Source organism: Heliangelus exortis, chromosome 3 (assembly GCF_036169615.1).
Source record: "Heliangelus exortis chromosome 3, bHelExo1.hap1, whole genome shotgun sequence".
In the NCBI taxonomy this organism is placed as follows: Eukaryota; Metazoa; Chordata; class Aves; order Apodiformes; family Trochilidae; genus Heliangelus; species Heliangelus exortis.
In genome coordinates, this window is record NC_092424.1 from 29404969 (window position 1) to 29429785 (window position 24817).

Below are 24817 nucleotides of genomic sequence, written 5' to 3' on the forward strand. Positions count from 1 at the left end.
CAGAGAGTGCAGCTGCCTCAGTACTCTTACAGGTAGAGCTGGAAATGTGAAGATTTGTCTAGCAGCAGCCACTATAAACCTAGATAGTTTTAGATAGGGCTTCAGTCTCTGATACAGAAGAACTAAATTTTAGATCTCATCTGTAGTACAGTGAATGGTGAGTGCTGCAGAAGGTTGACAGTAGTCAACATTTTCTGTTCTCTTTATTTTCATCAGTATATTTATCTAAAGTAGCAAGATGATGTAATTAGTGAAGATATTAATAACTAAACTCAGCAGTGGTCTTTGTCAACATTGGTTTGGTCAATGTCTTACAGTTACTCTGGTACCATGGAAGATCAATGAATGAGGTAATGGAATTACTAAGGAATTATGCTATGAATTTTTTGATCTTACACTTTGACAAATGTACCAGCATTATAAGACTGCTAGCACCAGAGTTTGGGCATGCAGCCAGATTGGTTTAAGGATCTAACTAGATATTGGTTTGGGTGGCACTGAATTCTAGGCAAACTATGACCCTCTAAGGTTTGCCAAGCTGTATGTGGCCAAAGGAACATCATATGTATACTGAGATTGTATTATCCATGAGTTTAAGAGGAACATCACCAGAAAATCACACAACTCTTCATTCTTACCTCTATGACTCAAGCTTTTTGAGAGGTGAAGGCAATGATCCATTTGAAGATCTCCTTTCCCATTCAGTACACCTCTTCTGCTGTTAAATAGACTGTACTTAGAAAAGCCTAGTGTAGTTGTTGCAGCAAAGCAATTGCAAGCAGCAGTCTGACTCCTGCCCGGATTAACCAGGATGCCTTCAGGAAGTGTTCCACTGAATGTGATCTTTAGTGTGAAATACTTCTTCCAGCAGTTCTGACCATCTTCTTCTCATTGTTAACCCTAACTGATATTCCCTCCTCACTTAAACTCTGTGGCATATATTCTCTAGTCTCTGTGAATAATACCACATCACAGTCTAAGAAGAAACACATGGAAAACTCTTTTATCCACCAAACTGATTATTTTGAAACTTCCTTCTCCTTCTTCTTGGCTTATCATAGTTTATAATTGAAGCTTTCCTTCCTTTAGTTACCTTAGAAAATCTACAAATCTATGTGTGGAAATTTTGTGTACTTTTCATAGAATCATAGAACAACAGCTTGGAAGGGACCTCAAATAACATCTGGTGCAACCTTTCTTAGCAAAAGCATGATCAAGACAAGATAGCTTAGCAACCTGTCCAGCTCAATCTTAAAACTGTCCAGTTGTGGAGAGAATGGCTGATTGTTCTGATTATTCTTTTGTGTCCAGTCCAAATCTGCCCAGGAGGAACTTGTACCCATTACCCATGTGACTTCTTGTAAAAAGGGAGTCTTCATCTTCTTTGTAACCATCCTTTAAGTACTGAAACAGGGTGGTAAGGTCTCCCCTAAGCCTTTTCTCCAAGCTGAACAAACCCAGTTCTCTCATCCTTCCCATCTAGAGCAGGTTTCCCAGACCTTTGATCATCTTTGTGGCCCTTGACTGGACACTCTACAGCCTGACTACATCTTTTTGCACAGTGGTGACCAGAACTGAACACAGTATTCCAGGTGTGGCCAGACAAGTACTGAGTAGAGCAGGAGAATGGCTTCTTTATCTCTGCTGCTGATGCCTTTCTTGATGCAACCCTGTTGACTTCCTTGCTGCAGCAGCACATGGCTCTCTAGTACTGAGCTTGTTGACCACCAGGGCTTCCAGGCCCCTTTCCACAGAGTTGCTCCCCAGGTGGGTAGAGCCTGTGCAGTACTCCTGGATAATGTTTTCCCAGGTAAAAGACCTTACATTTGTTCTGGTTGAACTCCATGAGGTTCTGGCTAGCCCTGTCTTCTAGCCTATGCAAATCTTTCTGCAGGGTGCCTCTGCCTTCTGAAGTGTCCCTTAGTTTGGTATCATCAGCAAATTCCATCAGGGTACTCTTGATGCCATAGTCCATATCACAGAGATATTGAACAGCATTGGCCCAATAGAGATCCTTGGGGGACCCCAGTTGTGTCCTGTTGCCAGTTTGAAAAGGAGCTATTTTACCACCACCCTCTTTGTGCAGCCTGTCAACCAATTCCCCATCCACCACACAGCCCACATTTAGAGATTGCAACACATCAGTTCCTCAAGGAGGAGGCTGTGGAAGACAAAAGCCTTGAAGAAATTCAGGTAGACAATGTCTACCAGTTGCCCCACATCAACCAAGCAGGTTACTTTGTCATAGGAAGTGACCGGGTTTGTCAAACATGGTTTGCGCTCAGTGAATCTGCGCTGGCTTTTCCCAATCCTGTGCTTCACTTGACTTGTAATAGCTTCCAGCAGGATTTGTTTCATAATTTTCCCAGGTACTGAAGTAAGATTGGTGGGCCTGTAATTTCCTGGATCATCCTTAAGAACTTCTTCTAGATAGGAGTGACATTAACTTTCTTCCAGTCTTCTGGGACATCCTCCAGTCTTCACAAATTTGGACATTGGATCTCCACAAGAGTTATGGGGAGTGGCCTTGCAGTGATGTCAGTCATCTGTTGGAGAATGGGTTGGTAAACAGATGTGGCAAGGACACAGTGTCCTTGGGGGTTTTGTTACAAAGTTTGAAAAAATAAGGTAGCAAGTAAACAAGGTGTGGGTCCAGGTGGAAAATCCCCAAGTGGGCTCTAGGCATAATTAACAGAAACAGTATAAATGTAACCCTGAACCCTCAAAGTTGAAGCTCGTTTACCAGTCACATTGATTGAGCACTTGTCTTCCCTTCTGGCTCGGGACAGTCATCTTTCTTAAAACACTTGCAGATAACATCTGGACCCATAGATTTGTAGGGGTCAAGACCATGTAACAGATTACCTACCAACTCTTCCTTCGCTGACAGTAGGTCTGTGTTTGCATCAACCTGGATTTATGTTCCCAAGGCTTGGGATCAAACGGTGCTCATAAACACAGAGGTGAAGAAAGTGTTGAGAGAGAACCTCTGCCTTTTCAACTTTCTTAGTGACTAATTCACCTCTCCTATTTAAAAATTGTTTATATACCTGAAGAATTCTGAACAATTTCAATTCAAGCTGAGTTTTTGCTTTTCTAACTACATCTCTGCATGCCCTGGCAATACCCTTGTAGTTTTCAATAGGCGTTTATTTGTCTGATTGTACATCTCTGGTACCATCCTCTTTTGGTTTTGGGCAGACTCAGAAGTTCACAATTGAACCTAGGGTGTCTTTTGCTCCACCTTCTTCCTTTACTTTTAAAGGGGAGGATCTGTTTTTATGCTTCCAGGAGACTGTTTGTTTCTGAAAAACATTCTGTACTCGCTAGCTCCTTATCCCCTATGGAAGCTTCCCATGGAATCTGTCCCAGCTGAACTCTAACCAAACTGAAGTTTGCTTTTCAAAAACCTAAAAGCTCTGTCTTAGTACTAACCTTCAGAGTGCTAAGCAGTATCTCAGACTCAGTGATCAAGTGATCACTGCAGCCAAAGCCACCGCTAACTGAGATATTACAAAGCAGGTTTTTTTAGTTTATGAGCAGGAGTGGATTGGCACATCCTGACTGGCACATCTAACATTAGTATGAGGAAGCAGTCTTCCAGGCTTTCCAGAAACCTGATAGATGACTTGTGAGCTGCTGTATTGTTTTTCTAACAAATGTCTTTTCTGGAACTTCAGCTTGGGCAGAATGAAAATATGTAGATGAAAATGTAAAAGGTTTGTTAATGGAGATTTATATGTTCCCCTGAACACAGCAAGTGATTAATGCTGCTGTATAGGTATTTGTGAAAATGTGTGTATGTATATATTAATATTGTAAATTCTTCACTCTTGGTAATTAATAGGAGCCTGCACAAATTGTCTCACTGGATTCAGTAGGTTTATCAATACAAGTAATTACTTACCAGTGGGAATAAGAGGTTTTGCATTCTAGCCCAGAATTAAGTAAAGTACTGATAACATACAGAAAGAAGATAATTACACTATTGGGTAGTTTCTTGTTATAACCTGCAATACTTACCCTTCATCATTTTTATAACAGTTATAAATTTCTTTACTGTTAATGAAAGGGCAGCTAATATTTTTTGTTGAAGTTCACAGGCTTCAGTCTTTAATTTTCCAGCTATAGAGTATGATGGAAGCCTAGTTCATTGCAGTCTAGAGCTCAATCTGCTTTCACTGCTTTCACTTAATTGGAATTTGAAACCTGTTTTGAATTTTGAAAATAAAAATTAAGTTATTGATGTTATTTGGGGAAAATTGGAACTGTTTACATTATCTTTCAGTGCCATATACCTTGAACAGAAAATTGGGGCGAACATAAGAAAGGTAAAAAACTGTTGATTTGAGCAAACTATCAAACTGCTTCAGAGTAATAAATAGGGAAAATCTATGCAGTCATATTCAGTAGCAGATACAGTAAATGGCTAGTAAACTAAATATTTGTCTGCTTAATACTGTATCAGTAAGTATACGTCCTTGAGTTGTTTCCAGGCTGTGCTGAAATTAATGCACTATTTCATAAAGATGAATTTCTCAAAGAAGTGGGACTTGAGAGACCGAGGCCACTGAAAAACATTACTGTGTCTTGACCACTGGCTATTTGTTACAATAAGAACCATGGTTTCATGCTGAAGAATTTCAAAGAGCTGTATTGACATTTTTCCTAAACATTGTGTGGGTGCAAAGGTGCATAAAGAATTACATAGTAAATTCTGGGGATGAGAGATACAACCGACATGTTAAAACCTTTCCTACTTACAAATACTGTGCTGATGGCATGGCTATTTTCAACATTCTAGTTCTGCTGCTTTCAATTCTCTTCAGAGGATAAACCCCAAACAACATAGTGCCATAAGCTAAAAGAGAGAGGGAAGATTGGTTTTTAGTGACAATGTTCTGAAAGAATGCCAGAGATAGTATAAGGTTTGTCAGAGAGCATAAAAGCCTTTATGGAGCAAGTGAATTAGGCTTCCTCTGGAAGATCCAAAACTGATAGTAAGCAGGGTGGTTTCTAACAACTGCTCAGTTTATAGCTTTTAATAGTTAAGGGAGGTCAGACTATAAGCTGAGATCAGTCCCAGAGTAATAAATTTTACATTATTATATTTGTCTTTCTTGAAATATAAACACTAGAGAACCTATTCTCAAATGGCTTCCGACCCATTTTTTTATAATTAATACAGGAAATTCAAAGACTGTGACTCCCTGTACAGAAGCAGATCTGTATTCATCAGCATGGATTAATTAGCCTATTACCAGACATTCATTAAGTTCGAAGAGTTACAAAATGGACAGTTACAAAGAAAGGAAAGCTTTGCCATAAAGAACCAGAAGCTATATGTTATAATGGAAAAAAAAAGATGTCATTTTAACTTTGATGTTGGTTCTACATAGTTTAAGATTTATATTTGGATTTATCCAGCCCTACTGACTTTGACCTTGGCTTCAATGTGGCAGTACTGTGGAATAAATTGCTCTTCACTGGTTTACTTGAAGGATAATACTTAGCAAAAAACTGTAATAAAGGTGCACTCTGAATAAGAACAACAGATTCTCCCATTGTTCAGATCGGAAGACTTATTTCTGGGTCATTGTATTCAGTATGACTCCAACGTTGCTTGGCAGGCTCTTTCTTTGTCTTCTATATTGGGTAAACTACATCTGTTACAACCAAGAAAAGGAGAATCATACACTCCCACTTAAGTCTTATGTACTATTGTAACAGTTTCATCTGTGACATTGAGGTGCAAGGAGTTTTTTTCTTAGCCTTCTCATTTTTGTTACTTGTAAGAACATCATTCACGACCTGATGAAATACTTCAGGAAGTCAACAGACAGACTGTCACTGTTTTTAATGAGATTTGCATCAAGCCATCATTTTTTCATCAAGACAGAATACAACCTTTCACTACAGAAACCAATGTGAAGGTTTTCGCTCTGTCACTGTGGCTCAAGATTTGAAGTTAACACTAGTAGCAAAGAGAAGGATCTGAGGACCATCAAGAGTGCTATTAGCTGTCTCATGGGTCTTTGTTTTGTGGTGTACTAGAACTGGAGATTCAAACATCATTACTGGTTAATGTGCATTACTGGTTATGGTGCATTTTAGAGCACCATGTATAAGGAAGGCAAGGGTGGGAGAGCAGATTAGGTATTTGGAACTTTTATTTCTAAACCAGGTAGCATTCACCCCTGTTAGTTGATTGCCAAGCTTTTTTATGGCACAGCCTCCATCTTCCCTTATCTTGCACAACTCTGTACAATGGTGGTAAACCCTGACTGCACTTAAAGTGTAAGTGAAACCTTAAATATCAGATCTGTTACTGTGTTTGCCTTTGCTAAAGACAGTTGACAAGTTTTCCTAAAACACATGCAGGTTGGTATTTTGCCATCAAGAGAAAAGCTAAGAGATGTATTTGAAGCACAGTGCAATCATGTATCTGTGCTGATATAAAATGAGCTTTACAGTTTTTCAGTGTTATGCAGAGTGTATAAAATACTACACATTGATGGTACTGGAAAAAAACCTAATGGTTACATATATAATTTGATCAAGGAAAAGAGATGTTAGAAATAAATATAGGACATCTTTTCAAAACACAGGGTGACCTTTTTGCTTTGAGACTGACACAAAGCAGTCTTAGCAATAGAGTTAAGATTTAGAAATGTAGAAGCTGAAGGAGTTACAGCCCTTCTTGGTTTTGGCTTTAAATTCTACATGGTCAAGGGATTTTAGATCCTTTTGTATGCTCACAGCATTTTTATTTTTTTTTTCAATCTTGAAAGGAAGTAAGATAATGACAATTGTTATTTCCTTACATGGACATAGGATGTATGTAGTGAGGATATTGGGAGGAATAAACTGAATTACATTTAACAAAATTGAAAGTAGCCATGCAGTGAGCCAGACAGCAAGTAAAACTAGACATGGGTATTTACAATGCACTGAGATATCTACCAAAGATTTGACCTATTTTCATAGAAAGGAAACAGGCAGCTTGTAGTGAATGTACTGCATGCACAGTTCACCTGCTAGTAGCATTTGTTAAGAGACAAGGTTTAAATGGAAGATTTCAGGATATGCTGCTATTTTAGTTGAGAGGAAATAAGCTGGTGATGAAGTTAAGCACCTTAGTGCTAAGTGGTTTCAGATCACAACAGTTGTTTAAAACAGATTATAGATTTTGGAGGGCACACTGGAGATAACGTGCAAAGATTTCCACTCTTGTAAGTTACATAGTGAGCATTATGTAAGTAAGCCCTTGCTTACTTAGATGGTAGACTGATATCTTTTTGTACTGGCATGACAAGTAATGTATGTTTCCATTTGCTTTCCCCATCTGTCACAAACTGATAAAGGTCAGTTCCACAGAAGTCTTATCTAAATCTATTTGTTAACATCTTGCTTTGCTGGGCACAACAATGTATTATATATAGTGTATAATTTTCATTGTGTAAATAGGAGCTGCATTTGTTGTCAGTCATGAGATAACTGGAATGACCTGATTTCTTTTCCATATAGGGCCAGTACGGGGAAGCATTTGGTTCACTGTATCCATGTTCTGCACATCCCAAAAACATGTTATTCAAGCATATGCTTAAGAATGTGCTTGAATAGGCAGGCATTTCTGAATCAGTTATGGTATTTTAAGTCTCTGCATATGCAATTACCTTACATTCTGCGTTGATTGCACTATATAAAAAACACTAATATTTCTCTTGCTGCAAAATTTTCAGAGCTAAAGACTCATTCATGTTGTTTGGGTCCGTGAATCTGTTTGCTATATGAGACCATCCTTGCTTTTGTAGAGCGTATGATTTCCATGTGGTTTCTGCTGCTGAGCTAATTATTTTATTTCTCTTTTCCAGCGGGAACAACATATATATTTAGCAAAGGTGGTGGACAAATCACTTACACGTGGCCTCCTAATGATCGGCCAAGCACTCGTGCGGACAGACTGGCAATAGGGTTTAGCACTGTACAAAAAGAAGCCGTGCTGGTACGAGTGGACAGTTCGACTGGGCTGGGAGATTATTTAGAGCTGCATATTGTAAGTATTATTAACAAATATGGGATGTTTCTGCTCGTTTTGATTGTTCTCACTTTTGTTGGCTTTTTTTAATTGTTTTTTAATTTTTTTATTTTAATGTAAATACATCCGTTTGTTAATGAACTTTTTCCAGTCAATAGTGAAGTAAGTGATAATGGCTTATAGTGTATAATACTGCAGAAGGTCTCAGACATTCTCAAATTGCTTTTTACTCTATACAGTGCTACTTTATGTGGATTTTCAATTAAAAATTGTCCTGCAATACCTGTACAGATGCAGCAGTTTAGAGCAATCTAATATATATAAAAATATTTAGCAATGTCAGAGGAAAGTACTTTAATTTTGGACTTTAATTTTAATCAGGAATCTGCTGGGGGAATTATAGTGTATCACAATTGACTGTGCTTATTGTTAATACTAATATTTATCTTCTGATTTAGCCATTCTGTCGTGATTATAAATCTGAAGCAGAAAGCAAGATTGTCAAATTAGGAAGTCCTAAAAGTAATTCCAGCTACCTTAAAATGAATAAGTAGCAATCAAAATTGGAAGCATCTAGATTTTTCTGGCAACATAAATAAGTGATCAATTAAATGTAACTAGGGCAGTATAAAATTTGTTGCTTAGATTAGTTTCAACTTTGTTAATGTATTAGTTTGGTTTTGATTTAATAATCTCTCTACTTGAAGGAACAGAAGAGTTCCTTTTGAATGAAATTACTTATTGATCTATAACCAATTACACTTTACCCTTAGAAAACATTCAGCAGTGATCATTTTCAAAATTAGAGAGAATTAAGGTATTCAATCTTTCCAGGCTCCTTATTTCTGTAAAGGTACTATTGCATTGTGTACCACAGTGATAATTTTTTTTTTTTTTTTTTTTTTTAACTGGCTTGAGTAAATAAAACAAGAATGGAGGCCTTAAATAAAATTCAGAGGGCGTCCCTTCCTAGCCCTTATATTGAAATACAGGGACAAAGTGGCTGGCTGGTACTGTACAATTTTAAATTTAAAATCTGAACAAAGCAACTTCTCCCAGGGGCCAGAAAAGCTGAGAGCCTAAATTTTTCAAGGCAAGTGTTGTGCCACTGAAGAGAATTTAAAAATTTAATTTCCAAAGCTACATCTAACATCAGGTCCCTCATCACCAGCTGTCCTTTTCTTTGCTGTCTGAGACCAGATCCACCCACTGTGGTCAACAGTGCTACTTTTATCTTACACTGTTTCCTTATTAGGATAAGCAGGAATGCTTTTCTTGTAGTTTTGCTATTCTGAAGTTAATGAAAACCATAATATTCATGCAGCCTTTTGTATAGCCTTGATTTTTCCATTCTAAAGTGAACATCAGGCTCATTATTTATGAGTTAGATCAGAAATTATTGCCTGCTTGTATGGTTTTTGTGGTTTGTTGTTTTTTTAATCCCGCAAAACTTTCTCATAGCCATAACGTAGCAACAGATAGTACAAATAAAAGAAAAAATAGAGAGTTTTCTATGATCAGAAACTCTTCTATCTTAATCGAGATGGGAGAAATCATAAATTATAATTTATTGGTCTTTTGAAATGTGTATGGAGCAGCAAAAGGCCTTTTATGTTCTATGAGGTGATCCTGGAATTCTCCTATTGTGTTGTCAAGAGACTTTGGAAACTCCATGAAGCCCACCTTGCTTCAGAGAAAAATAACTGCAGTTTCATTGGAATGGAGTCTGACCTTCTGAGAACTGCTTCTCTTCAGTCTCTTTCTAGATTGGAGATGTTAAGGGATTGAGCTGAAATCCTAAAACTGGGGAGGGTGCTTGTTTGGGATGTTTCTGAACAGAGCTATGAGGTAGCTTGTTCTTAACCTTCTTCATTATAGGAATGGAAGAGAAAATTACAAGGTTGATTATGGTACTTCAGTGTGTGCTTGCCCTCTTTATTATTCTGTTTACTTAAAATGATGTAAACCTAATAATGAAATCAAGCTTGTAACAAATTCTGATTTGGAAAATTGCTTCTTGATCACCTGAATCACAGCTTTAGTGTGAGTTTAGGAACACATTTATTTATAGGAAGCATTTAACCTTCCGAAATAACCATTGTTAATATGAGAAACATTTTAAAAAGTGGGTAATCTGCGTTGTTACCAGATGCTTAACTGTTCCAGTGCAAATATTTGAAATTCCAAGGTGGATTATTCTAACACCCCACTGTACTCTAGCAGCCCACATATAAGGGACTGATTGTGTGCATGATATGTATAGATCCCGGTGCTTCAGGAAAGGGATGTTAACGTGACTTAGTCGTCCCAGAGGTGGTGCAAATAGTTTTCATAGCTACCATTTGTCTTCTGTTAGGGAAGTGGTCTCTGGGCAGTCTCTACTGGGAGATCTAGTTGAAGAAGAAATAGATGTCATGCCTAGAAGTCTACTTCTCCTGTTCCTTCTCCTGTTGATAAAAGAAGATAGTTCAAATGATTACTGTACAATCCTTTTTTTTTTGCATTCTTTTTGACATGCTCCTCGTCCATCTCCATGCCAAACCAAAAGAGGCAGCAGCTTAGTCATGCAGTGTTCAGTTCCCATCTTGGCTTTTTCATTGAGTTCTAAACCCTTAGGTAATTCTATCAGTGATTCCTGTTTCTGTCTCTGCCTTTCTTCTGTTCCCACCCTGCTCTCCCAAGTCATTAGATGTGTGCATATATATACATGTATATATATACAAAAATGTAGATCTGTGGATAGGTAGGTAAGAAGGTAGATAGATATGTGTATATATATATATACACACACACAATCACACACACACATATGTATACATATATATATATATGAACGATTGTCTTTCGCAAGCACTGCTGTTGCTGCCTCTGGTTTCCACCTTTTCTGTGATGAGGAACAAACTGAGGTTAGACAAAGATATTGCCTCTAGGAGTCAAGAAATCCTTTTAAAATTGCTCTTCCCTGCAATGCTGGTAGCATAGGAAGCTGGCATTCTCCCATGTAGCACAAATACAATTTGCTCTAGTAATGAAGACAAGAAAGATGGACTTCTAAAAATTGTTAAAGTATAAATTGTTCTACATTTTTCAATTTCTTTGTTAACGTGACTTTATACCAAAATGTAACCTTTTTTGTGCCTGATGAGTCAGCAGTTTCTCTGTCTTCGTTGTCTGCCATTTGTTTTAGGATGAAGTACTTAGGGAGCAAAAAAACCAATACGCACTTTTTAAAATTTTTTTTTTATTTTTACACTGACTGAATTTGTGATATGATTTTGAAATTGAGAACAAGAAGTTTGCATGTCTATAAGGCCAGCAGACCATTTTAGATCTTAGAGGATTGTTGTTCCAGAAAACACAACCAGCCTGCAGGACATGAGCTCCTTAAGCTTAACAGGGCTCATTTCTACTATCTCAAGTGGCATGAGGAGTTACTGATTTAAGTTAAGTTACAGGTATCATGGGTCTGCTTAAGTACATGAAGCATCAAAGATCATCCTGACTGTGTGACCTGCACTGGGTGATCTGCTCTGGCAGGGGGATTGGACTTGATGAACTTTTGAGGCCTCAACCCCTAACATTCTATGATTCTATGATAACAAACATCTTGAGGTTTAAATTAAGGAATAAGGCAGATCTGGCAGCATTCTGAATGTTGTCCTGGCCCTCTTCTGAAGGGAACTGTGGAAAAACACCCAGTAATTCCAGCAAGAGAAAAGTGACAATCCTAGCTAGGGGATAGTAAATGTACAAAAATAAAGGGGAATTAAATTCAAGATAGATTGTGGTAGATCTTTTTTATTTAATTGTCTTTAATGATATTACAAAAAATATTTGAGAAAAAAATAGGAACCAGAAAGAATAATATCACTATGGGAAAGCATGGAAAACTATTTTAAAAGATGCAGCAACATATTGCTGAAAAAGTATGGTATGATTAGAGACAGACATCTGTACATTCAAAGTTTAACACATTTAATTAACTTGTAATCCTCTGAAGATGCAGCATTACTGACATGATAGATTAATCAGTATTGTACTTAGATTTTCAGAATGTCTTTGGGAAACCTTCAGAGTTACAACTAATGACTGAGGTGAACCATCGTAAGACAGACTAATGACTGAGGTGAACCATCATAAGACAGGATGTCATAGAGAAAACTGGGTTTTTGGATTATGAATAAATTAGTGCTTTTTGGCCCAATTATTTATATACTACACCTATTAAAATATATATTGTGGGAAAGGCATTTTTCATTTTAAACATTTTCCATTAAAAAGTTGTGGATAAAAATCAAGTGAAATATTTTTTGAGTTTTTGTCATCTTTGGTTCAAAAATTCTCTTTGTTTTAAAGTAATGCTTTTTAAATGTATTTTATAGTAATGCTTTTACTTTTTCTGAAGTATTTACTCTGTGTCTGTATATGAAATACCTCATTTTTTTATAAACTAGGGAAATATTAAATATCTCCAAATGAAATGTTGTCTTTTTATTAAAAAAAATTTAAATCAAGTGTTTTTATTTTCAACTTAATGGAAAATTCTGCAGAAGTCTTCTCATTTTTTTTCCTAACAGTTTCTTTTGAATATTTGTCACACTTAAAAAGATCATTATTTCCTGCTCCCCTTTCTCTGTCTCTTAGTTATAAATATGTAGTATTCTTCTGCACTGGGCTTTTAAGAGCTGACTCAGTTAGATTCTACTGTACATATATATAATATATGGATAATATAAATTTATGCAAGTTTAATTACTTTCCCTCAAGTGAACAGAAATAGTAAAACTCAGGTGACGATCAGACTTCTGTGTCTGAATGTACCAGATAAAAAAACTGCAGTCTTAAGATAAATTAATTTATTATTCTCTTCTGAATGCTTCACATGTCTTGGCCTTTATACCTAATGGAAAGTCAATGGAAAGATTTCTAGTGACTTAGCTGTCTTTGGATCAATGCCTAGACAGCTGAATGTACTTTCAGTGAAACTGATGGTAAAAATATTTTTTATTTTTGTGGTTGGTATTGGAGATGATTAATTTTTCCAGGAAGAGTTTAATAATCTTTCTTAAAAGCATTCCTACAATATTGTTTCTTCTAATAATTGATTTTCAGATATGGAATTCCTTATTATATATGTGCATATGTAATGACTTTAAAATTGAATTATTCAAATCTTGTAAGGGTTGGGAAAAACAAACAAACAAACCAGAACTAGGTTTCAGAAATCAGGTATTTTAGAAATGCTGAGCATGCATATCAGTGGCTAAAGTCAATGGAAGCAGCCTCTCATAAAAGTCAGACCACTACTGTATCAGCTCAGTGGGCATCAGGAATCACTCTGGAGCCCTACAAAGACTTTGGATCATTATGTTTATCAGGGTGATGATATTCAGTATTCTGCTACCTTGAAGCACAAGAAAATTACTTAAGGCTGTGTTATCTAACTGAAAATTCTGCTTATATTTGGTATTTCCTTATTATACTTATATACATTACAATAATTTGTGGGTTTTTTTCTCCTCATAGTATGTGTGTATGGAAAATGCTGTAGGAAGTTGTGGGCAGTGATTGTTCTTCTCTTTGGGAAACAAATAACTCGAAAAACTCGGCAACCAGGCTACATGTTAATCTTTACACTGAAGAAAAATTATGAAGAAAGGGTTTCCAGACTTGCTATGAATTTGAATAATGAAAAGCAGTGCAATCAAAAAAAGATAATTTATGGGACTAGACAGTCAGGTGAGAGTGCAATTCAATGTACACAAACGTTAAATTAATTAGAATGAGAACAATGAGTTGATCTAGAGAATGTGTGGTAAATGCAGCAATCATTTGCTTCAGGTTGAATGACTGATCAGGTTAAAGATCTAAGTCTGTAGGAAGAAAATAAATAATTCACTGAAACGGTCAAGCCATGCCTTGGAAACATTCAATCAAATTATTCGTTCGTATTAGCTGACAGAGTAAAAAAACCCTCTTAAAAGAGATTTTATAATCTAACTTGTTTGTTAATGCCTCATCTTGAATATTTTGCACAATATTTTATTGGGCACAGAATGAAAGTGGTCTGCTCTTGCCATTAGCAGGCCAAATTTCTGAGAGAAGGTGGTGGAAATGTGCTAATTCTGGCACAGAACAGACTGATACCTTCCTGTATGAAAAATATGAATGGAATTTTGACAGTTGGTATAATTAAACAGTTTGGCTATAACTACCACCATGAAGAGCTGCAAGGAGAACTCCTGATTGTGCCATGGAAAGTCTGTTATCCCAGCATGGCAGGTCTCATCTCCCAGCTGTGATTTCCTGGCTTCCCAGCCTAGAAATGTGCTTGAGGGAAGCAAGTCCTTTCATCGTCTTCCTCTGCCTTGCCATGAACAGGAGTTCTCAATTCTTCTTCTAGCCAGCTAGTAACTCCTTTATGCATCCTACTCTTTTTGTGCTTTTGGGAGGAAAAAAAGCTTCCTTCCCAAAAAGCATGCTGTATGATGGGGTCACCACATGCCAGCCCTTTGGAAAGAGAAAAAGGACCTCAGTTCTCATCTAAAATTCCATGTGTTAGTAGCAAAAAACCTTGGCTCTCTACACTGATGAAGCTCCTGAAGCTCTTTCTTCTAGCAAAGATATAGCGTGGATGAAGATAAATAGATATTTAAAAGACTTCTGCTGAACTCACATGTACTAGAATCATCTGACAGAAATATGGAAAGAATTGCGGGGGGACGTAGAATTATTTGAAATGATCTTACAGATCAGATTGTGGATCCTAAGATCTCTTCTGATCTCACAAATATCAAGATTACACTGTAAATTGAATTCATCTCTTGGCTGGACTGCTTAAGATCCAGAACTTTGTGATTGAATTTGATGGCATGTCTTCCTTTGACTTTATTCTTGAAAACTATACACAAATGGGGCTTTTACACTAGCATAAGGAGAGAGGAAAAACATGGAAATTAATCTTTCCGGGGCCTTGTTGACTTTAAAAAACAACCCTGAAAAAAATTGAGAATAGAAAGGATTTGGGCTTAGTCATAGTAATAACTAATGCAATAATAACTAATAACTGACGTAGTAATTATACTAGTAATAAAACCTGTGCATCCTTAAGAACTGAGGTGGGTCAATTTGGAGAACCAACCAAATGAGCAAACATATTTAATTACCACAAGCTTGAGGCTTATGAACTTTTAAGCATCTCTTTTTACAATATTTCTTTAAAAGCTCTGAAATACTGTACAGGTTGCGTGCAGTCCTGTCTGACCAACCTGATCTCCTTTTATGATCAGGTGACCCACCTGGTGGATGAGGGAAAGGCTGTGGATGTGGTCTACCTGGACTTCAGCAAGGCCTTTGACACCGTCTCCCGCAGCATCCTCCTGAAAAAGCTGTCAGCCCACAGCTTGGAGAGGGGCATCTGCGCTGGGTTAGGAACTGGCTGGAGGGCCAGGCCCAGAGAGTGGTGCTGAACGGGGCTGCATCCAGTTGGCGGCTGCTCACCAGTGGTGTCCCCCAGGGATCAGTGTTGGGACCAGTTCTATTTAATATCTTTATTGATGATTTAGATGAGGGGATTGAGTCCATCATCAGCAAATTTGCAGATGACACTAAGCTGGGGGGAAGTGTCGATCAGCTGGAGGGCAGGAGGGCTCTGCAGAGGGACCTGGACAGACTGGAGAGTTGGGCTGATTCCAATGGGATGAGGTTCAACAAGGCCAAGTGCTGGGTCCTGCACTTTGGCCACAACAACCCCATGGGGAGCTCCAGGCTGGGCACAGAGTGGTTGGAGAGCAGCCAGACAGAGAGGGACCTGGGAGTTTGGATTGACAAGAAGCTGAACATGAGCCAACAGTGTGCCCAGGTAGCCAAGAAGGAGGGCAACCAGGCTGGTGAAGGGACTCGAGCACAGATCCTATGAGGAGAGGCTGAGGGAGCTGGGGCTGTTCAGCCTGGAGAGGAGGAGGCTCAGAGGAGACCTCATCACTCTCTACAACTCCCTGAAAGGAGGTTGGAGCCAGGTGGGGGTTGGTCTCTTTTCCCAGGCAGCCCTCAGCAAGTCAAGAGGGCACAGTCTCAAGTTGTGCCAGGGGAGGTTTAGGTTGGATATTAGAAAGAATTTCTTTACAGAGAAGGTGATCAAACACTGGAATGGGCTGCCCCGGGAAGTGGTGGGTTCTCCGTCCCTGGAGATATTTAAGAAGAGACTGGATGTGGCACTCAGTGCCATGGTCTGGTAACTGCAGCGGTAGTGGATCAAGGGTTGGACTTGATGATCTCTGAGGTCCCTTCCAACCCAGCCAATTCTATGATTCTATGACATGTAAAGAATTGTTCTTTCTCTTCCCTTTCCTTGGTTCCCTAAATTGCTTTTCTGACATGTCCTCAAACACAAATTCATATGCTGTGCATAATCTGTGGTCCCAGTGAATCCCAGTGAAAGCAGTGAATCTCAGTGATTACATCCTCTTTCTGTTCTACAGAATCAGGCATACAGTATAGCTAAAGGAAGAAGGAAGAGGAGAGTCACTGCATACGATGACCCTATAGTGTACTCTTGCGGAAGACCTTGATGACGATCATTGATGAGTTCTGTTTAATTAAAAAAAGAAGCAAGAATTAAGCAAATAATAATGTGGCCAAAATTAGGATACATATCCTTTTGTGACTAGGTATTTTATGTATGAATTCCAAATTTCTGGATTTAGAAGGGTAGATGAAAGGATTAGTTTGTAATGTAGAGATAAATAAATACCCCATCTTTCCTCCATAGCAGCACATTTCCTATTTACATGTTCTCCCACTGATGATTTAGAATCATCCCAGTCTAACCAGGTCCTTTTAATCCCAAGTTTCCTGCACTGCTTACCAGCCAGCATCCTAGCATATGAAAGTTACAGATATTCTAACAACTTGGCACCAACTCTTCCAGAACATTGTCACATATAAAAGAGCTGATGAAAAATTTAACAGACCTTCAGCAACCTTATTAAGATTTAAAGAATACTTGACTATTAGCAATAGTAGAACATTCAAGATGTCTGGCTGATCACCCAAAGGAAGAATCACCAGATTTTTTTGTGCTTATTTGTGGAATAAGATCTGTGAATGATTAAGCATCACTTCCAAGAGCCAGTCACTTTTGTCTGTCTATTGGGAACTTCTCTGCTTATTATATCTATGGTATATTTTATTAAGGATATATTGTTTGTTATATCTAGTAATTTAATAGAGTCAACACTCATATTTCCTAGCTTGTCTAGTTCACACCTAATTTTAGAGAAACACGATAAGGTTTACTCTCCATCCTCCATGCCTGGGGTTGTCTGGGCTGAAACCCCAGTGGAATGCATGTGTGTGAGAAGCCATGACAGTGAGTGGTGTTGGCAGGTTGTAGGCACTTTGGGCTGAGACTGTGGTTTGCAGAAAGTAAACTCTAAAATGGACCCACATGAGGACTGGTATCACTTTCAGAGTATCCTAGACTATGCTTTTAGCTCCTGATTGCAGTTTCAATAAAAGTGACTCACTGATTGCTATGACCCACTGAGAGAAGGCCAGGATTGCATAGGACAGATCAAGGTTTGTTTCTTATGAATATAAGTCAGAACCCAAGATCTGGCCCATTAACTCCCTGTCTATTAAATTTATGAGCTCTTAAGTGAAGATAAGGATATAGCATCCAGCACAAAGTACCAGGGTAGCAGTTTTTCATTGAACATGCAGTATGAGCAATATAATTTTTAATACCAGAGGCATTAGCTGGTTGATGCAGAACAAGGCTTGGGGAAAAAACACTGCTAGCAGCCTGAACAGATTTTGATCCTAACAACATGTATAATTCTCATTCCACACTTCCACAATTAATGTGTCTGAAGAAACTGTAGAAATACAAGCAAGTATGAGCAGGATCTACATCAAAGCAGAAGATTCATCCTGGAAGGTGAAAGGTACAGAGGCAATTTTAGAGAGCCTGCTGCTTTGCTTCAGGAATTTGCTTAAGTAAACATTGCTAATATAATTAATCACTTTGTGCTAATAAGGAAAGCTTACCTTAATACTGTTCTACATTTGTGAGATACTACCTTAAGTGTAACTCATAATTAGGTAATTAGACCACTTATTTAATCCAGGTTTTGCTCTGTGTTTTCTCAGTGTCATCACCAAACTGGAAACTTGTTTTAATATTTAATGCTGTTTTGTTTGTTTTTTTTTTTTTCTTCCAGAATGTTTTATCATCTTGACCCTTTCTCACTTTTCACTTACATCAATGTGTCAGTGAGGACTACCTGTAGTAAAAACACTGATTTTTATCTGCTGTATCAGAGGGTAGGACTGAATACATCAGGCCTGGTTCTTATTTTCATCCAATGTAGTTTAACTTTTACAATCTCTGATGCTAACTTTGCATCAGGGTTATGCAGGACATAGAGCCAGAGTAAGGAATTTATCTGGATTTCCCAAAACCCAGTTTACCAGCTGTATCTTCATCTGCTTTTCAGTAACATGCCTATGCTGTCTAATAATTTTCTCTCTTACCTGAGCAGTGTATAATTTTTGCCTTCTTCTAGCGATTCTTCCCATTGAGCAGTTGGCTGTTGCTGCTGTTGTATTTGTCTCTTTTTCACTTAGATGGTGCCAGTCCTGAGAACTTCTGCCACAATAATAGAGAAAATAAAGATTTAATGAACTGATACTGTCAGTGTTCTGGCGGTTTATGCTTAACGTAACCATCCCACTAACAAGGGCTGAGTCTTACTGTTAAGTGCTTGGAGAAGCTTAAATATTTCTCTCTTCATGAACACCTGTTTACACTGGAGCATTCTGGTGTTCCAGAGGGTAGATTAGCTGAAGGAACTGACTTATTTCTTGGCTTATGGTAATTACCCATTTTACACTGAATAAGGGATGCTGAGGAACAAAGGAAAGACACAGGTCCTTCACTTTTGCCAGTTGTGTGAGGAATTATCTTGAGGCCTATAGCACACGACCATGGAACGACTTATGTAGCTGTTACTTCTTGTGCTAGAATTTGTAGGTGACAATCTATGTTCAGTCAAGGACAAAAAGTCCAGATATTCCCTCTGGGAGATATAAATCCTGTTTGCTGCTGCAGTACTGTGCATTTTCTGTGGTGTAGGAAAAGCTGCTTGTACAGGACTGGGAATTCTTCCCTCTGTGTGTCCTGCTGTTGGGTTAGGTACTCCTCTTCATCCCAGGCCTCTGTGTTGAAGGGTGGGTTTGAAGTGTTATATCCTCAATAGATAAAGTTCTCTATTTTGGGAATGGAATCTCTTGTTATTTTCTGTTCAGCCCTCACCCTTTTTGAACTTGCAACTTGCCTGTGCACTGATTTCTGTAGACTTCATTCTTCCTGTTCATTGTGAAACCTCATTAATGTCTTGAAGCTTTATTGTTTCCCATACTTTTTTATTGGGTTTTTTTGTGTTTTGGGTTTTTTTTTGTTTGTTTTTTTTTCCTGACCCAAAGAATTTCAGGGAACAATAGAGAGTTTCTGGAGGAAAAGCACCCAGTCTCTGCCTTGCATAGCAGATGGAATTTTTAAGACTTTGGAGATTATGTAGCAATGCCTTCTTGTTTAGGGACAAGCACAGAGAGCATTATCATACGTGAAACTACTTTACAGAAACTTCTACCAATTAAAATAAAAAGTGAAAACATTATCTACAGAGCCTTAATAACCACTCAGTGTAGCTGATAATGCCACTGCTGTCGGTATCATATTCACCACTATGTTTAATAGCTGAGCAGATGCAGCTCACTAGAGCACCACATGGTAAGCAGCAGCAGGGAGTCTCATTTGACAAGTTGGTGATGTTTCATTTCCTTCCCAAAGAGCCTTCCCTGATATCTCAAGTTTCTGTACTGTTTTGATTCTTTTAAGCAAAGAGAGGAAGGCAAGGGGGTTCTGTACTGTTTGTTTAAAAGGAAGAGGTTTTTGGCTTGTTAGTAGAAATACTAGGAAACTCCTGCTAAAGCCAGTATGAGGCATGTTTTAATGTAAAATGGTCAGCCTTTGATCTGAAAAGGTTTAGGGTTTTGCATGTCGAAAATACCTGCATCAACGAGTTGCTCGTAGGGTAGCAACTGTGCTGTTTCTTGGAGGTGGATTCAGGGTTTGCAGTTTTTTTATTTCTTCAGTTGCAAGATTTTCTGTAGATGTATGCAAGGCACTTCGCACAGTGAGCAATAACTCTTGGCTTTAATGGTGTCTTGGGATGCTGTGGTTGTTTGGTGCTTCGAGATTTGCTCTTTGTGGAATAATATACAGGAGTATTTTGTGAGACTTTCCATCTTCTAATTGCTTGTCTGTAAAAACACCTGAGTATGTACTCTGAAGCTAAAATAAGATGGCTATGCACTTAATATATTCTAGAAATTGTCAGTGTTAATACAGAGTAATAATGAAACCCTAGTTATGTGATTTGGGTTTTGTTTCCAGGAAGCATAAAATAAAGATAGGAACATGGCATAATTTTAGTCATCATTTCTAGTCTTCTACCTTGTATTACCTAGTCCACAAGTAAGCACGGTAACTCTGTTGGCTATGCTTCCTGTTCCATATTAATAGGGTTATATAGTTAAGCTAGGTACTGCCAAGGTCTAAATTAATGGACAGTGTCTTCTCCAGACTTAAAAACTAGTGACAGCTTTGGTCTCAGGTGATTGGATCCTGTGGAAGATACTTAAGATTTCTGAATCTTAAGATTAAGATCAATAATCTACTTTTAAAAATAATTTGCTGATTATTTAAAGTGACATTCTTAAGGGATTGATTTTCTTTTCTTCTTTCTTGCTTTTCACTGCATATTCAAACTCAAAAACAAAACCCCCAACACTGGCAGGTCTCCTTGTCACAGCTGTAGTGTGGTACATGATGACATCAAGATGTGCTACTGTGGGAGGAGGGGAAACAGGGGTTGCAAATGCTGTGGAGAGCTGATTAAAATTCAAAGTGAGCTTGATAAAGAAGTAGTATGAAATCAGGAAGATGAATTTCTACAAAGGAAAGAGCCAAGTTTCATACCTAAGGTGGAAAAATCAAATGCACAGCCATAAAATAGAGAATAATTGTGCCCAAGAAGCAATCCTCCAGAAAAGATTGGGGAGTTGCAATTTGCTGCAGAGACAGACAGACATTGGTTTGGGATGTATTGACTACCTGTGAGGTGGCAGAGGCAAAGAAATTAATTTAATTGTTCACCTAGCACTGCTGGGACCTCAGCTGAAGAAATATGTCCAGTTTTGTGTGTTCGGGTATGAAAAGGAGGTAAGCAAAGGAGGCAGTTAGTAAAAGAACAAGCAATATATTCTAATTTTATTAACATGGATCTCCGAAGAAGAAAACAAAAGAATGGGCTTTGTTTTCTCTGGTTTTCCCTCTGAAGACAGGGAGTGACTGGACTTGAAGACCATTTTTAATATATATAGATTGTTATAAATAGGACTGCGGCTAATTTGTTTTGCCTGTCAAGATAAAATAAGTAGTTGGTCTCTTTTGCAACAGTGCTATCAGGTACTGGGGAAAAAAATTCCAGGTATGTTTTGATGGTTAGTAGGGGAACAGGTTACACAGGCAGGCCCTGTCAATTTATGCTTTCCAGGTCGGACAACGTTTCCATTGGTAATGGAAATACCATGGAGATTTCCTCAATGTGTGCTCGTTAAAGTTAGCCTAAAGGTACTTGCTGCAGCCAGTGATTGAGTTCTTAAGTTGTTATTATGCTGCAATTTTTAACGAGAAGGCTTAGGTTCAGGAATAATTTAAGATGAATGTTTAGATGAAAGCACAATGAGGTTCTCTATTATCATTACTAAAAACCTGACAAAAAAGTAAGCTGCTGCTGCTTTCTTTTCATATCCATTGGTCTTAGTGGCTAAGGTGTCAGGAGGTAGAATCTGTTCTCCCTTTGCTTCATCACCATTCCTTCTTGTTTAACACTAGCCAGCTTTCTGAATATATGCAGTAAAGAAATTTGCATCTGTGTATCTAAGAATTGCTCTCTGGATGAGCAAAGGCCTGTTGGTGTGTTCTTCTCCAACTGTTGGCATGTGCCTCCTCTTCAGCTTGTGGGAAAGGTGGTGGTGATGCAACTAACTTTGCCTTCTCGCCCACCTCTCAAATGTTAGCAAGAATTTGCTTTGGTTACTGTGTGGGAGTAGTGAGGTAATTTGAACCATCCTGGTGTAAATTCAACACACCCGACTGAGCTAAATAGATTTCAGAGAAAAACTCATTTGATTATATTCTGAGAATAATGTACAATAGGGGTGAATTTATTTTTCAGGTGTTTGAACGATGTGGCCAGTTCCTTGGCCTTCCTGTATCTGCAGATACAGCTGAACAGTTGTGTGTAATGCGTTTAAGTTTTCTTGTCAAAATGGTTCATGTGATTATCTAGAAAGTAATAATAATTCACAGATCATGGAAGTTAATCTTTCTTGTTTCATTTCTAAAAAAGACACTCTAGTTTCACATTAGTAACTATTTGTAATGAGGCTTTCTAATGCTTTTAACAGAATGTTGATTTTAAGAAAATCTCCTTTAGCTATTAACAGTTGGCACAACTTAGGGCAAATATCACAAAAGCTCAGTAGACTTTAAGCATGTATGAGGCTTTATCTTGTTTGGCATTGTTCTCTGGGACAAAATTTTAAAATTCTGTACATGCCTTTGTCTGCATGACTGTGTGCTGGGTTTTCCTCTGGAGCAAAGGCAAGGTATTGCCCTGGGCAACAGCCATGCTGCAGCTGCAGGATCTTGGTGTGGACTAAACCAGCTTCTGTTTGGGTTTATCATTTTGCAGTAACAGATAATGGTGGTCTGTTTGGATGGGAACTGCTGTCATTGCTCTTTTTCTGCTGTGAGCCATGTGCAGTAGAGTACAAGCATGTGTTTGTCTCTCTTCAAGGAAGGTATGCTTCCCCCACTTTTGCTCATTCCCTCCTTTATTTCTTCTTTCTCCCCCCTTTTCCCTGAGTTGTGTAATGCAGCTTACCAGATATTTTGCAGTTCTGCAGTCGCAAAGGTAGGTCATGGATTTGCTTCATTGCCCCAAAATACAGAAGTCATCCAGGCTGATAATGCATGTCCTTTCACCAAGATGGAATTAAAAACATGAATAAAATCACTGCTGTGACTGTGTCAGGTTTGTCACTTTATCTGTCTTGTAATGGAGATGTTGTTCAGCATTTCTAATTATGATATTAATCTTCACTATCCCCTGACACAGGTGTAATATCAGGAATACTAGTGCATGACAAATTTATTACTTTTGACCCTCAGAGGCACAAGTCACAAACACTTTTTGGTTTGCTGGCAGACCTAATTGGTTTTCTACCTTTTCTCACTGAAAATTTTTGAGAGATTCATGCTGTGTTTTTTCTGTAGTGTACAGTAACATTAAAAATTGAGACAAGGAAATGGTTCTCTGTGAATCAGAAACATTCCTGGCATTATTATTTCTTGAAATCACAGACAAAATTGATCTCTGCATCTGAAATTTTCATATGCAAATTTAATCTTTAGAATGCTGACTCACTTGGAGTATTTTATTTTATTTTAGTTTAGATTAGTTTAGTTTTATACAATTTTATTTTAGTTTAGTTTTATACAATTTTATTTTATTTTTTAATTTTTAATTTGCAAGAGAGGTCCTAATCACAAGCAAATTACTTACCCTCCAGCTCAGCACAGGTATATGTAAAGCAAATTATATCCATGGAAGTACTAATACCCTCTTCAGGAGGTTCAGGTGATGAACCTGTCCCTCTGTCCTGCTCATCACAATTCCCTGTCCAGTTCTGAGAGATACAGATGGGCCTGACTAATTCTGAGTGATACTGAATTATAGTGTAAGGAAAAAAATTATATTCATCCCTTCCATCTTGCTGGGGAGGTGGTAGCCATGCTTCAACTCTTAAGGCTGCTTTTTAGGAAGTTTAGGGCTTTTCTGCTACTGCTCAGCTGGCTCTTTTATAGGTATTCAAGGTTGGATGCTAAAATTTGTTTCTTCACTTCAGGCACACATGCCTGTCCCAGGGAAAAACTTTATAAGTTTTCAAACATCTGTTTTGATCTAATATAGGTTAAAACCACCAAACCTTACCCTTGTAGATGTAAATAAAGAGCCACCCATGTGTTCCAGTTCACCATTAGAAGCTGGATGCAGAAGGTGAAAGATTGGTGATCTGATCTAGGTATTAGTGCTGTGTAAGTCAGAGGATTATGTTTTTCCAGTCTCATTTCTCAATGCAAACAAATATTAAAGATTTGGATGGATAATACAAGCAAACGCAAAAGGATTCATTACTCAGCACCACCGATCAATTGATGCTGACTTCAGTGTGACTGGGAGCAATCTAGATTCAGAGTCTTTCCCCACTTACTGAGTCTGGGACCTGATCAAGACTACCACACCATTGTCTGAGGGCTTTACTGGGAAGTTTTCACCCACCTTGGTGACTGAGTCTTTGATTCATTTTGTTGTTTCTAAAAATGTAAATTTTCTGCTATTGTTGCTATTGTCCATCAGGAAGGAGATAGTTTTCAAAACTTTTTCTTTTTCATTCAATGAAATAATTTTTTCTTTCTTATTTTATTCTTATTTATTTTCTTTCTTATTTTATTCTTACTTATTTTATGGTCATTATAGTCCTGATTGCTGTGGCATATTGTTGCTAAGTGCAGGATCTATAGAGCAATGTCTTTCGTTCTGGAAGTCTGAAATTCAGGATGGAGATGTACTTTATATCTTGTTA

The 24817-nt window shown here is 38.0% G+C and overlaps 1 protein-coding gene across 24 annotated transcripts in view; it reads left to right on the top strand.

Annotated features, from left to right (window-relative positions):
• NRXN1 (neurexin 1) overlaps nucleotides 1-24817 on the top strand; it is a 705459-nt gene that overhangs the window by 472861 nt on the left and 207781 nt on the right. For all 24 annotated transcript variants that reach the window (XM_071739794.1, XM_071739789.1, XM_071739790.1 and 21 more), the window contains one exon: nucleotides 7875-8056. In XM_071739794.1, coding sequence (XP_071595895.1) covers nucleotides 7875-8056 — 182 coding nt within the window. The remainder of the gene's footprint in view (nucleotides 1-7874; nucleotides 8057-24817) is intronic.